General features: G+C 36.2%; 1 protein-coding gene across 2 annotated transcripts in view; it reads right to left on the bottom strand.

Annotated features, from left to right (window-relative positions):
* Positions 1-3993: 3993 nt before the first annotated feature.
* The window catches only part of LOC131069856 (DNA-directed RNA polymerase V subunit 1), a 250483-nt gene continuing 238335 nt past the window's right edge, over positions 3994-16141 (bottom strand). Inside the window, exons 19-21 of one of the 2 annotated variants that reach the window (XM_058005436.2) lie at positions 7069-10394; positions 5400-5514; positions 3994-4659 (exon numbers count right to left, since the gene is read on the bottom strand). In XM_058005436.2, coding sequence (XP_057861419.2) covers positions 4495-4659; positions 5400-5514; positions 7069-10394 — 3606 coding nt within the window. In that variant the 3' untranslated portion in view covers positions 3994-4494. The remainder of the gene's footprint in view (positions 4660-5399; positions 5515-7068; positions 10395-16141) is intronic. The other variant, XM_058005437.2, reaches the window with a different exon arrangement.

Here is a 16141-nt window from a genome sequence, read left to right as displayed (position 1 = left end):
GGTGGCGGGAAATTGCACCACCCATTCCGCCCTTTCGGCCACGCCATTGGCCGACCAAATTGTCTCACATGTACGACAATGTCGTACGGGGCCTTCTTTCCCGTCTCCGATGAACTTAGGCAATTTTTGCCGATTCGCCATCACGTTCCCTTGCGGCGGCCCAGTCTTCCCTTCGGAACTCGAACTTGACCCTCCAAGAACTCCTCCTCCAGACACTGGTCCTCTTGAAAAAACTCTGCCAAGATTTGGTCTGTTGGGTCCCACCAAGTTTCTCTGACTACCAGGGTGTGATGAGCCTGCACCGAACATATTGCGTCTACTGCCGTGACCTTATGTCCTCTTGACACCTTTGGTCACACTGGTATCCTCCGCCTCTCTGTTCTCAGTCTTTGTCTCCTCCCTCCTGGTCTTAACACCTTTGTGTGGCGTGTATGGCTCTACCGCACTCCCATCACTAATCTCTTCCAATGTTAGGGAAAGGTCCTCCAATCGCTTCCTGGTGGTTTCTATTAGTACGAAAACTTGGCCCTAAGTACCCGAGCCATCATTGCCAGTTGTGCTTTCTTTCGAAAGTTTCTTCAGTCATCCCCGACGTTCTGCTTGTTCTAACCTCAACGTCCTCGCTGCTGCCTCGTGCACATCTTCTTCCTCTCTCGGCACACGGTTTCTTTCCTTATTTAGCGTCATGGGCATCAATTCCTTCTTTCCATGGGGTTGAAGGTTCGTCGATGACTTTCGTCACGTTCCTCCTCCTCTCGTCGACTCCTTTCTTCAAACTGCTGCAAAATTTGCTGTCGACGGGTCTTGCGGTAGGTTTCTTCCCGACGAGTTTGGAGAGCAAGGAACGCTTGTGCCAGCAAGCTTGGCAAGTTGTTCATCAACTGATTTATGACCGGACTTACACCAAGGGCACTCCACATTGCGCTCTCAGGGACATCCTCGGTTGCGGCCTCCCTCCTTACGTAAGTTTCGATGGATGCCTGGAGAATGCAGGTGAAATCCCTTGTTAGTGCTCCCTCTCCTTCAAACAACTCCGTCGGCTCTTCCTCGAGATTGCTGTTGGTCCCCTCGCTTACAAGTTTCCCCATTATCGTCGTGCCATGTAGTATGTTCCCGTCATTCCAAGATCAATTTGGCAATGACGCCAGATGTTTTCCCTTTAGGGGTGTGTGTTTCAATAGTGCATAATAGTATAGAAATGTAGTAAATATGACAACATACAACAATGCAAGTAAACAAAAGAACTCAGATGTATGTATTCATTAGTGTCAAATGCCAGTACATTCACAACATCACTTTGTTCCACCGTAACTTCACCTTGAAATAGGAAACCAAGTACATATATAGGTGTCGGTGTAGGTTGTCCGGTGCCAACTATCGAAAACCATCACGTAACCACCAACCCTTAACACTCGTAACATTCTAATTACAATATGACGTAATTACTCGACAATAGATGATGCTTTCAAATATGCTATAAAAAATCTTGTTTTGCTAATTACAAAATTGATGATAAACCCCTAATTTGAATCCTATCAATTGGCTACTAAAAAACTCTAAATTTGATGTTTCGATTTATATATTGTAGGGTTAGTTATGAATGTGGGCATTGTATTAACAATTGATCCCTTAATTAAAATCTATGATCTTGAGAACTTGAAATGTCTAATGTTTTCAAACAAGCTAATGTAATGATGATTCTTTCAAATATGCTTTCAAAAACCTTGTTTTGTCAATTACAAAATTGATGACAAACCCCTAATTTGAATCCTACCAATTGGCTACTAACGGAGTCTAAATTTTCTTATTTGAAATTGGTATTCTAATGTTTTGATTTATTTACTGCAAGCTTGATTATGAATGTAGGCATCATATTTAACAATTGTTCAAATTTGAAAAGGCATAAATATGAAAAGACACCTTTGCCTATTCACAAACACACCCCTTTACATGCCTGGTCTGTAAGCTTTACATTAGCACACCCCTCTACATATAACAAACATAAGCTTTTCAACTTAGCTCCTATTCATAGGTGCACTCTATTACAAGCATTTTGTACATTAACTTCGCACCTTGAACTCCTCCTTATCTTACATAGGCGAACATACCATAAAAAATAACTTGATTTTACTTCAATCAAATGTCTTTGTATAAGGGTACCCTTCAACATTACAATTAAGCATTGAAATTACAATAATTGGTCATGCAACTATTTGCAATTTGAACACGCACTTTCAACTGTACACTTCTTCGTAATATTTTGCATTTTGATTTTGCTTATTGAGGTGTTTATTTATGAAAATGTTGTTGGCTTGAATTTGATTTATTGAAGTGCACTCAAATCCTATCATTAGGCATGTGCAGCTATATAGGAGTAAGTATTTTTTAACTTGTGATAAAACTCTTTCAATAAGCACACCAATTAAAGCAAATCTTTGAACTCTTACGTCTCTCATTAGTTTACAACACAACTATGAATGGGTTTGAATCTCCAATTTACATCTCTCAAAAGTGCCCTTCTCACAATCATCTTAGACTATGTTTTGAAACAACATTCTCCAAAGACAAAGTGTGCATTTGATAACTAAAACTTCACTTTGGAAATTCATACAAATACATGCATTTTTGGATGGAAAAATCTTATCATAATCCCCTTTCTATGTGTGCACCTATCAACACAATATTTCAAATTTAATTTAGATACCTCTTCCCCTTCTTGAGGTGCATCCCTAGCAATCGATTCGACCCCTTGACCTAAATGCACACCTTAACATATAATTGTGAGATTGATATTTTGACCATCTTCCACAATCATGTGCACACCTGAAAATAACTTTGTTCTTTTCACTTGATCACTTACTCTCCATACACAAGTGCACCCCAATACATGTAACTCTGATTTACTACACTACCTTAAAACGAGCACAACCTTAACGATGTCATTGCAAATTTTGACCAAACCTTTTTTCCCTATTATTTGATGCACAACTTAGTGGTAAATAAGCAATCTTGCTTTGAAAATCTACCCACCCATTATATTGTGCCTATACACACTAACAACAATTTTTCCAAAGTTACTTTCTCTCTTTCATTAGGTGCACACCTTGATGCAACTAGACAATATACATATGAGTTTGAATACAACTACCATGTATTAGGTTTGTTTGCACTTTGCAGCTATTATAGAGGACAAAAATCTGTAACAAAACCTTAAATTCATAGAAATATTGAATCAAAATTCACCCTGTTGTCTTTTTTGAATTAAATATGCAACCTTTGGCATTTTCATGAGCTGTTTATAGACTCCAAATTCAAGCCGCCCCCGTTTCTCTCTCTCTCTCTTTGTATGCCTCTTTCTACTTAATGCATTCAATATTCTACATCATGTCACTTTATTCTTGACTGATAACTTTTTTCTTTGTCTTCTTTGACAATAGCAACTTCCCAAACATGTGCAAGGGTTCAACAATTGATTAATTTGTTGTCTACTTTCCCGATGGATACAAACAATATATTTTGAAATAGCCCAAGAAGGAATGCTTCCATTGCTGACTTCAACTGTCTTCTTACCCTTTCTTCTAAAAGATGTACACCATATAATCTTCACTTCTTTCTAGAAAATGTCTGCAACCTATTTAAGTGACTATTAAGTCTTTCTTGCTTTTAACTTCTTTTCTACTCTGATTGACATACTTGTAAATTTGTTTTCTTTATTCCTGAAAATAAAAGAAGAAAAGACTTGGACAAACAATATGAGGCTTTGAAATGTGACCATCGGATTTGACCAAATCATGGAGTTTTGGCTTACAATTTACCATATTAATTTTTTTATATGTATAGAACAAATATAACATTAGATGCATCCATTTGCATAGTTCCTAAAGTATCCTTATCCATTACATTTAATTTCTTAATTAGCATTTAATTATTCAATTATCACTCAAACAACTATCATTTGTTAGTTTATGATGCATATCATTTTATTAACCTGGATTAACATTAGGGAAAGTCATGTGAAAACTTAATAACTAGGCTAGTCACAAATTCTCTTTTCTGTTTTGAGGAGGTGCTACTCCTAAATAGATGGGGTATGTCTTCCATGTCCGATGTTGCTTGCAATATTTTAAGCTCTCTGCTCAGGATAGAATAGAGGGTAGTCCACGTGAACCACCCCTGCCACTACAATGGGGGGACAGGGCAAACTTTGTAGAATATCAAAATTCTTCTACTGTTCAGATAAAACACCCCTACATGAATTTCTAAATACATATTAAAAATCTTGGATTTTCATCAAGGGCCATGTAAATTGTATGTGAATGTTCTGTATAAATCATAAAAAAATATGATATGGCTGAACATGATGTTCAATTTTATTGCCTGGGGTTGAACTTATACGCAGAAATACACCCTAGTTTTACCAGTGGAAGGAAATTTGGCCACGACATCTGAGATTCAAAAGCCCCTTATAATCATGGGCATTCTCAATCTTCACTTCTAGTTTCTTTTGATATAATTCTCTATGAAATCCTTGGCAGAATCTGGAAACTTCTTCTCAACAAGGCCCTTCAAACACTTCAAATATGAGAAGTCTGTTCTTGTTCCATCCTTCCTTACAATATAGAAGCACCTAGTTGAAGAAAACTGTGCGTGGTTGTCAACCTGAAAGCAGTGTGAGAAAATAGAGTTTCAGACCGGAGAAAATAACCATGAAATACTAGGTGCCTAAAAAGAAGCTTTTCAATAAGTACTCAAAGTTACTGATTTCTCAAACAACCCTCATTAAATACAGCTTCAGAATTTTGAAATAGTTCTTGCTCCTGTTTTTAGAAATTGTGTTTATTATGTATTTTGGAATCTTGATTATTTTTCTTATTTAAAAATCCTTAATAGTGATACTGTAATAATTTATATTTTAATTACACATACTAATGTAAATCAAATTGTTAAACCTTCTGATAATATTTCTATTATCTTCTCTGTTCTCTGTGTCTCCAAAAGATTTTGAGAACTAAAATTTCAAAACATAAACACAGGAATAGGTAACCGATGAATTTCCTTACACTCCAAAACTTTTTGGAAACTGATGTTTACAGAACTTAAGATGGTTCAGAAAGTTTTCCATTTGCACATTACATTAAGTTTTTAGTAAAGATTGCAAGTCCTTTACATGGGTTAGTTTGTATCCGTGTTTAAATGAAATGATAAAGACAGATTGGCACTGCATATGTTTTGTATTCCAGAGCTACTTTTGCAAATATATTTTTTGTATAAAGGTATAGCAAGAAAACTGGACTTCTTGTTACCTAAACTCACAACAGCTAAAATAGGAAGGGTTGTTCAAAAGATTGTGCAAGAAAATAAATTGTAAAATTCCGAGAAATAACAGGACAGAATCGCACCACTATGAAGTCAACACCACAACCCATCTTTGCTTCTGCTTCTGGATGGTGAATAAGAACCTTTTCAAGAACTTCCCTTTCATCTTCAGGCCATAATCTATCCCCACTGTTGTATCTGTCATAATAACCAAAGTTGATGTCAGGCAAAATGTGTATCTTGCAACCTACTTTTCAAAAAACTACTTGTATAAGGTGTAAGACATCATTCGGAATTAAAAGAAAAACAACTTTCCTAATGAAAACAAAAAATCCATTTAATTCATTTCCTTAAGGTCATCAAAGATGCTATAACATTTGTAGAAAGCTTGCATAGCACTTCGGAAATTTATGCCCACATATGCCAATGGTACAGTTGTTGATCAAGATTATATGCCAATATTGTTAGGATAATCATACTGATTCATTGAATGCCAAGAACGCTACTAAAGGGAAAGGTGAAGGTAATTTTAGGTTATCCCCAAGAAAGACACCAATTTGGTGTATGAGAGTCCCAGAGTTCTGTGACTCGCGACGAGTCACGCGAGTCAGCGGGCCGGGTGACCCCTGCCGGGTCACAGTCACCCTGACCCGGGCTCGGACAGGTTAGGGGGTGTGACTCGCCTGACTCGCCGAGTCCGAGGGTCGCGACCCGGCGTCATTTGAGTTGGAATCTGATTTTCTTGAACAAATTTATCTCTATCTGCTGTTGAATTCACCTTCTTTGCTGTGAATTGTTCCTTGATTGAACTCATTTGCTTTACTTCTTCTTTTCTGATGTTAATGTTAACTCTCTTCTGATTTTCAATTAATACTTAGTTTGAATGCTAACTCCCTTTGCATCAAAATCGAATCCTCTGCTTGAAGTTGCACCTTTTCTCTGCTCTGATCTGATTGCTTTTGCATTCTGCTATGATCTGATTTGGACATTCACCACCATGGATTTTACATTACTTATGCATTCATTGTTGAACCCTACACTTGCAATTTACACAAATTCACCCCATCTGCTCTTGAATTCGCACCTCTCTGCCTGAATTCATCTCTGCTCTGACTTATTTCTGCTTTGAATTGAATAATGTATTATGGTTCCTTTGATTTTGTATTTGTAGGCATTCAAAACAATTGTTTCTCTTGCAAAGGGAGGTTGGCCAGGTTATGTTTTGTATTGTTTTTCAGATTTTGACACTATGTTTTCTAATTCCTTCAGCTACAATTTACATTTCTACGCATGTGATGGATGTATGTTTATGTATGTGATCAAATTAGCTTCTATTTGATGATGTTATAGTGTCTTTAAGCTTAATTCAATAATGGATGTATGAAACAAGTTTAAATCGTTAAAAATCTCTAAATTTCAAGGGTTTTCTTATTTTGCCGAGTCGTTGCCGAGTCATTGCTGAGTCCGAGCTGAGCCAGCCTTGCCGAGTCTGAGTCTGGGAACTTTGTATGAGACCCACCTTGTAGAAGCCAATATGTAGATTGTTTTACCACTCACCTTATATATTGTTCAAATTTCAAATTTGTATGTATTTAGGTTTCAATCCTTTTACCAAACTCTTGATAAATCAAGCCTCACTGGTCCATTTAAGAGCTTGGCATAAAATTAGATTGCATAACATCAATAGAAGTGTAATGAATTAGAAATATCATTTAGGTTGCATACAATAACTAAAGATACATAATTTACTACCTGCCATAATGAAGAATCATCCTCATCAAATGCATTAATGGATTGATTTCATAAAAAATTTCCTGCAGTTTGGAAGGTCTGTCAATTACTCCTCCTGTAAGACTTTCAGTCTTTCTTGAACTTCTGGCACTCCCATTTTTATGGGTCATATGCACCCAATTCCTTTTTGTAGACCTCGAAGAAGAAAAGGCAGTTTTGTCATCGGTAGGCCTTACATCTTCCATGCTTTTCTTCATACAAATATTTTCATTTCGTCTGTACACACTGTGATTTTGTAATTCCCAATTAGAAATTGTAGGAGGGTCACTCTCATTTGGTAATTCCCAACCAGATACTGGAAATGGGTCACTCTGACATGGTAATTCCCAACCAGATGTAGTAGAGTCATTCTGATTTTCTAATCCCCAACCAGATGATTCCAAGGTGGATCTTTCAGCTATTTTCTCAGTCCTTACATCATTTTTCTCTGTTTCTAAATTGCTACTACTATTCGTGAGTACATCCTCACCAAATCTTCTTGGTGTGTGAAGATCTACACTAGCAAGACATTTTCCATCAGGTTCCTGAGCCATGAAAGATTTGCAACTATCTTCTTCCACATGACAGTTTAATCCCCAGTCCTTTTGTTGCACCTCCAAGGATGGTGCTTGTTCCTGCACATACACCCGTACAGGACTTTTCTCATATGATTTCGATTGAGCTCTTTTATTTGATCTTGTTCCAATTGGGACTAGGTTTGCACCTGTTGGCTTAAATTTATGGCTTCCAAATGAGGAAGAGATTTTGCATTCATCTTGTTCTCTTTTAAGAAGTTTAGTCCAGACTGGACTTGCCAAATCACCAGTGCTCAAAGGTTCTCTAGTTTTATGATGACCTACCTGCTCCTGCTCAACGACATTTTTCTCTAAAGATCTGTCCTTGCTGAGTCTTTCTACCCTTGTCTCCAGCGTTTCCCACGTTGTAGAGTCATTTTGATTTTCTAATCCCCAACTAGATGAGTCCAAGCTGCATCTTGCAGCTTTATTATCGGTCATTACATCATTTTTCACTGTTTCCAGATTGATACTACTATTCATGAGTACATCCTCACCGAATCTTCTTGGTGTGTGAACATCTGCAATAACATTGGAATTTTCTCCCAAAAGCAATGTATTTTGAGCATTGCTCTCTGAATATTTGCATTTTTCATCAGGTTCCCAAGCCATGCAAGATTTGCAACTATCTTCTTCCACATGCCAGTTTAATCCCCAGTCCTTTTGTTGCATCTCTAAGGATGGCGCTTGATCCTGCACATATTCTCCTACAGGACTTTTCTCATATGATTTCGATCGAGCCCTTTTGTGTGACCTTGTCCCAATTGGGACTAGGTTTGCACCTGTTGGCTTAAATTTATGGATTCTAAACGAGGAAGAGTGTTTGCATTCATCTTGTTCTCCTTTGGGAAGTTTAGTCCAGCCAGGACTTGCAAAATTACCAGCACTCAAAGGCTCCCTAGTTTTATCATGACCTACCTGCTCCTGCTCAAACACATTTTGCTCTAAAGTCCTCTCCTCACTGAGTTTTTCTACCTTTGTATCTAGCATTGTCCACATTGTAGAGTCATTCTGTTTTTCTAATCCCCAACCAGATGATTCCAAGCTGCATCTTGCAGCTTTATTCTCACTCAATACAGCATTTTTCTTTGTCTCTAGATTGCTACTACTATTCATGAGTACGTCTTCACCAAATCTTCTTGGTGTGTGAAGATCTACACTAACATTGAAATTTTCTCCCAAAAGCAATGCATTTTGAGCATTGCTCTCTGAATAATGGCATTTTCCATCAGGTTCTCCAGCCATGCAAGATTTGCAACTATGTTCTTCTACATTACAGTTTAATTCCCAGTCTTTTTGTTGCATCTCTGTGGATGGTGCTTGATCCTGCAAATACTCCCGTACAGGACTATTCTCATATGATTTTGATTGAGCTCTTTTGTGTGATCTTGTCCCAATTGGGACTAGGTTTGCACCTGTTGGCTTAAATTTGTGGCTTCTAAATGAGGAAGAGAGTTTGCATTCATCTTGTTCTGCTTTAAGAAGTTTATTGCAGAGAGGACTTGTCAAATTACCAGCACATGAAGGCTCCCTACTTTGGTCATGATCTACCTGCTCCTGCTCAAACACTTTTTTCTCTAAGGATCTGTCCTTGCCAAGTCTCTCTACCTTTGTCTCTAGCATTGTCCAGTTTATCTTTGCAACTTCTGCATGCTGATCAACACTCCACCCAGTAGGTTGTTTCTCTTCAAATATTCTTTGATCCATCCTCCACCTTGTAGCTTGTGCCTCTTTTAATCTTGTCTCAGGAGTTGTCCAGCTTGTTTCTGAAACATCTGCTTGCTGATCCACACTCCACCCGGTACCTTGAGCCTCTTCAGATGTTCTTTGTCTTTGTTCTACATCTTGTGAAGTACTTCTGTTATCTGCTTCCCACTGAATTCCACCATGTGAACCTTTTCCAAGGATTAAATTTGCATTTGTCAGCTTAGATTTCAATGTGTTATCAGACTTAATATCACAAGAGAACAGTTCATGTTGACCTTGTTCGTCTGCATAATCTTTCCATCTAGAGGTCTTTAAAATGTCAGTATCAGAAGGAAAACTGGTTTCACTCTCTATTTGTTGCAATGGAACTGTCTCTTCTTTGTAACCGCCCTTGACAGAAGGAAAGCCTGGAGGAAAATCTGGATCCTTTGATGCCTGCAATGCAATCACTTTTTCACTCCAACACCGCATATCATCATTGACTTCCAAATTTTTCTTCTTCTTCTTCTTATACACTTTACATGTTTGCAATCTAGAATATTGACAAGGATTTAGTTGATTGTTGTCTAACTTTGTAGCATCGACCAAAGTTGAGTTGGTGTCCCACTTAGTAGCAATTTTCAATTGACTCACTGAATTTTGATCACCGGCATCCTTGTTTGCCCAAGAACCACAAGCCCAGCCATCTGTTTGTGAGTCTAACATTGTTGATGCCTCCCAACCAGATAAGTTATTAGCATTATTATTACCATTGATTCTATTGGGTGATTTAGCAGATAAATCACAGAGAGGTGTGAAATCCTTGTCAATGAAATTAGCCATCCCCTTTTTCCTTGAGGTATCTACAAAAACGGCATCTGGAGATATAGACTCACTATCATCATCTATTTCACCACATAAAGTTTCATCAAGATAATTCTCGGAGGATAATCCATCGTTTCCATGGGGTATTGTACCAATATTTTCCAAGAAGTCATAGACATCTTCATGCTTGAAGACTTGATCTGAAGGATCATCAGAAGCCTGCTGTTGAAAAAAAACTTATATTAGTAAAGCATAAACAAGAGAGCTAGAATTCTACAAAACACAAAAAAATTGTGATTTTTAGTTGTAAAACTTATCTTCTAGATTGTCCTTAAATAGCCCATTTATATTTTAAGGTAATAGAAATAATAGAATCAAGCAATAGATGCAAAAAAGGTTTTCTTATAGAAAAAATGAATGCATAATACCTGGCCTAATATACTAGAGGGTTAAGATCAATATTAAGTAGATTTATTTAGAAGGACTCTTCTGCCATTCACAAGGGGGTAAAGTTATTGACATCTTTGTAGAAAATCAGAATGATGCCATATATAGTCTTATCAGTCTTTGTACAAAGGTATGGGGAAGCACAAAGGTGGGCATATTTCGAGACCTTCGGTCCCAATCTCTGAGGGCTTGGCTATAAAAACAGTAAAATCCAGCAGGATCAATCAGTATATTAATTATGGCCAGAGGATATTTCCTGGAGATCTTTGCCACTAAATTGAAGAAGTCTGTTTTAAGAAGGTCCATCATTCATGAACAAATCAGAGTTATTCATGATGCCATGGACTTCTACTTTCAACCTAGATAAAGATGTTCCAGTCAAAGGCCCAGTCTTTATCTAATCGCTCCACTTCCTCCCAGTTAAGTTTTGGCATGAAATCTCATTATAACCAGGCCAGGATATCTTAGTAAACCCAAGACACACAAGAAGAGTTTGATTACAGTTACAAAGGTGCATCTTTCCATGTTTATCAGATAGAAGATCAAAGAGTGTTTTTGTTGTGCTTTTTAATTTCAAGAATTCATTGCTCGCCTTGGTATTTTAATTTTCTTTTAAATATTGGAATTGAATATTTAAATTTCCTTGATTTTCTCAAGTTGATGCAATGTAATTTTATAAATTAAAATCGACAGTATACCATTATTCTTAGGCTTTATCTTTCAGACAGGAAGTGATTTCAGTTGGAAAAGCTACTTTTTATCCAAACCATCTCAACCAAGCTTCGCCATCTCCATTTATTGTAAAAGCAATGAGTCAATAATATTGGAGATCATGGTTTAAATTATTAGAGAAAACACCTGAAAAATTCACGAGAATACTTCAACCGCATATATTGTGTTGTCCATATTTTTGTATTCACAAAAATAGATAACCCCTTTAAAAATTTTGTTGAAAAATGAAAATTTTTACTCAAAGGCATGCTTCCCGAGGCATAATTTTCACTTCTGGTTAAACTGGATTGATCTTCGGTCCATCCTCAATCCGTGTTTCAAATTTCATTGGGTATCGAGTTCTTTTGCTATGTCTTTCCTTCAATTTTGGGTTTTTTCTTCCTGATTGCAGGTGGGAAATTGTCATGTCCCCTCCTTGATTGTTATATATATATCCTAAATGAAACAATTATTATTATTAATTAATATAATAATTACCAACAAATTATTATTTGAAATTTATTTATTTATTTATTACATATTATTTAATTAATATTTATTACTAATAATATCCTTGAATAAAAATAAATTAATATTATATTATAAACATAATTTAAATATTATAAATTATAAGCCATAGCTTTATATAAGTTATGCATCTCAAGAGTCTAATAATAAGAAGTAACCTGATAATAATAATAATCACATAAACTACTTAAGGCACCGTGTAACAAGGAAATATGAGAGTACGATAAAGAAGAAATTTAATGGAACCATTAAAGATAAATAGAAAGGAGACTTAGAAAAGCCATAAGATATGTGTTAAGTCCGATTCATGAAAGGATATGTGCAATTCATACTGTGCTGGAAGATTGTATTCTTACTTGGAATGGTTTTATTGATTTGATCCTTTATCGTTACTACTGCGGACTGCAAGTCAATATCGCCGACTCCAATATAGGGGGCATTCCACAAGTTATCGATCAGCGATTAATGACTGATCATGTAAGACCAATAAGGAATATATAAGTAATCGACAATCACTAATTATTTGGAGGATTCATATCAAGAAAGGAGGAGGAATCGAGGAAGGTTTTAAGCAATCCCATATCGGTGCTAAGTGTCAATGATGTCAAAGATATCAAAGAACAGCAACGATTAGGAATACAAGTACAATTTGTATAAGAAACAATTGTCATGGAAAGATGCGATTAAGCAAGAACGATTAATCCTTAAAAAAAGGGGTGAGATCAAAGGATAGAAGGGAAGGGTGCATCCATTCTATTCCTAAGGTACTTAAGAAGATTGATGTCATTTCCAAATAATATAAGGGGTCTTTTATCTCATTTTTGTATCGATGATTGGATTGCTCAGTCATGTATACAGTTATCATTCCGAAATCTTTTATCTCTTATTCATACCCTTCATTAGATCCATTTAAAAAGCAATGGCTCCTTGGCATAATACAGTTGCATTCATATAAGGTTATACATATTATCAAGATAATCTTAGTCTTATCTATGTATATAGGCTTAATCATCTAGCAAATATCCAACTGTCATATCAAAGTTAGCAGTGATATTGTCATCAAATATATAATATAGCATAGATTGTCATTCTTAGTGCTAAGTAAGTCTTTTAAGAAAGAAGTCTCTTGCCATTGATTTTGCAAGTTAATTGTTCCTATTTCCTAAGGGTTAAATTGAGGGGGCATTACAATTGTGATCTTAAGAAAGATTAATTAATCCTTGACAAAGATGTGTCTACTCCCAAAAAATGCAACCATTTGATACCAAGATACTTAATGAGGATCGACCTCTATCCAAAGGGGATAAAAAAGAGGAGGGAAGAGAGGAAGATGGGAGGACTGCAAACGGCCCCCGCGGACTACGAACTGCAATTACTGGCTGCGGATTACGAACAGGTAAGAGGTGTTTACTGGTCACAGGGTATATATGTGTGTGGACGTGTGTGCCCCACACACACATATATATTACTGAATATTCTGTCATACATAATAATATATCAATTCCTTTAATAGAGCTATAGTAGGATAGCAATATTATCTTATGTGTATGTAGAAATGAATATAGGTATGTATGCGAATATTTATATATATGTAGGATCAATAATGGGAATTAAGGAATATGTAAATGTAGGCATAAATTATGGAATGAAAAATGATAATGAATTGTAGAATGTTATATGAATAATGTGGCTATATGATGGAGGCTATTGGGAGGAAATTCCCTTAGCCTAATTTAAAGATTATGATAATCCTTGGTAGGCAGTATATATTGAGTATTTATATGCATATATGTTATGGCTTGGGTGTCAAAAGCTCACCCAAGAAGAGACGGATCTGGTCGGTCCTCTCTGGTAGACTTGGATGATGAGATGCATCATCCAAGGCAAGGAATTGATCATATATGATGGTCTTCCTTGGTAGGCTTGGTTGTAAGATGTTACATCCAAGACAGGAATCGAATTATCCATCGATTTCCTGGTATGGTTTGGAACCAAGATGGGTTCCAAGAAGGCGAGCATCACAACCGCCTAAGGACATGTCCCAGTACTGCACTCGTATCCTTTTTATTAAATGAGAATTGAGATTAGTTTTAATTAAATTATTGAAGTTTAATTGCAAATTAGATTAGTTACATATATATTTGTTGCATTCTAACAGTCTGTTTTGTAGGACAGTGATCTCTAACTAGTAGGGACATTACAAAAATTTTCTCTTTATTGCAGGTTAGGAGTTTTCTTCTATTTTTGTGTTGTAGGGAAATTTTAAGACAATTACAAGTGCACTTTATTGTAAACTTGTAACTTGTAACTTACTTTTTATTTCCCCTTTGCTTTTTATGTCTTTTAAGTCATTGTAGGAACTTTTTGGACAAATTAAAAGTGAATTTAAAATTATAAGTTTAATAAGAACTTGTAATTTCTTATAGAAGTTCCTGCTTAAGTGATTTTAAGTTGTAATAGGGATTTTATTTCCCTATTACAAGTTTTTATGTGTTGCTTTTAGTTGTAATAGAGATTTTATTTCCCTATTACAAGTCTTTTTGAGTTTTTTAAGTCTTTTTATGTTTTATGTTTACTTGTAATGGGAATTTTATTTTCCTATTACAAGTTTTTAAGTTTTTATTTCTTTTAAGTTGTTGTAGGGGTTTTATTTCCCCATTGCAAGTCGAATTGCTTTTTATTTTCATACGTTTTCTCTCTAAAAACCCGAATTTGCCGAAGTGTGAGAAAAGTGAAGTATTTAAAACTTGTAAAGGGATTTCTAAAACCCGATTACATCTTTTTTGCAAGCATTTGCTACTTGCATTGGCAGGTGAAGAACCAAACCTGCACAAATGACTCCATGAATCCGATTTTTTTGGTGTTAGGCGTTGAATGCCAGAGGCGTGGGAAGATTTTTCCCTCGTTTGCTGGCCATATTCAACACGTATTGTCACGTTTTTTACCTCTTTGCTGGGTGTTTTTACTGCACTTATTGCCACGTTTTGACTCTCTTGGTTGTACGTGTTTCCTTCTTTCTCTCAAACGTGGAGGTTAGATGTGCTTAGCACGCCTTTTTCTTCCTCTTCTTATGCCGTTTTTTGTGCAAATAGTTTGAATCCGAGTTTGTTTTTTGCAAGAAAGGGTTCCAATGTTTTTTTTCTTTTTCTTCTATTTATAGAGTTGATTGCTTCTTTCAAAGATTGATCATCTCTTTTGAGGGCATCTTGATCAAGCAAGGTATGATTTATTTTCAGTTTTGTTTAATTTAATTTTTGTTGTTTTGAAATTCCTTGATTGATCATGATAGGTATATGTTTTGTTCTTGTTTCAATTCGGGTTTGAGAGAGTTCTTCCCATTTTACCCAAATCTTGAATGCAATTTGGAGATTGCATTGTTTTTCCCCTTTGTATTATTTCCATCTACTTGCATTTGGGTTTTAAAAATCCGATTGCAAGTAAGATGGAAATGTTAGTTTTTCCCTTTGGTTGAAAAGACTTAATCCTCCTTTGCCAAAATTTCAAAGTTCAAAGTTGTTATGAAACCTATCAACTCAATTTTGGGTTTTAAAAACCTAATTACAAGTGAAAGTTTTTCCCATTTTTCATGTGGTCAAAATGAAAAAAAGTTCTTCAAAATCCATTCATAACAATCTGCACTTGTTGTCTTTTTCATAAGCTTCATTTCCCTTGTGCCAACATTCCATTTTTACCACTTGTCATATATTCATTGTCCTTTCCCATTACAAGTTTACTTGCAATCGGGATTTAAAAACCCGACTGCAAGTACGTCTTTCTTCCATTTGCATACTTGTAATGTGTCTCCCAAGATTCAAAACTAGTCAAAATCTCAGTCTTTAAAACCTCTTGTCTATCCATCCTTCCATTTTCAAAAGCCTTAGGGTTAGAGCTGAGTTTTTCCCCTTCCAAGAAGATCATATGGCTCTTTCAACGGATCGTGATGTTGCATTAACACTTCTGAATTTTCATCGCAGTGTTCCAAGTTCATGTTCAATGATTGATTTGCTGGCATCATCTTCCCAAAAGAAGATGAAGTATAAATACGACAAGTATCAGAATGAGATCTCTCTTTCCCAAGTCTCCTTTTCATTGGATGAGATAAAGGATACAGAGATTGGGCACATGGATATGTTAGATTTTCTCAAGAGGGTTAAAAATCCCATGGATCATAGCATGCACCGTTTGCTGGATAGTCATCTTCATCTTGCATCCTCCTTTCCAGTGGCTGCCCTAGAGCTAGAATTCGTTCTTGCTTGTGCCGCCCACTTTGATCAAGAAACCAG

The sequence above is a fragment of the Cryptomeria japonica genome, chromosome 6 (genome assembly GCF_030272615.1).
Source record: "Cryptomeria japonica chromosome 6, Sugi_1.0, whole genome shotgun sequence".
NCBI classification, from domain to species: Eukaryota; Viridiplantae; Streptophyta; class Pinopsida; order Cupressales; family Cupressaceae; genus Cryptomeria; species Cryptomeria japonica.
Note: the sequence above shows the minus strand (reverse complement) of the source record. Positions and strands in the feature narration are given on the sequence as shown.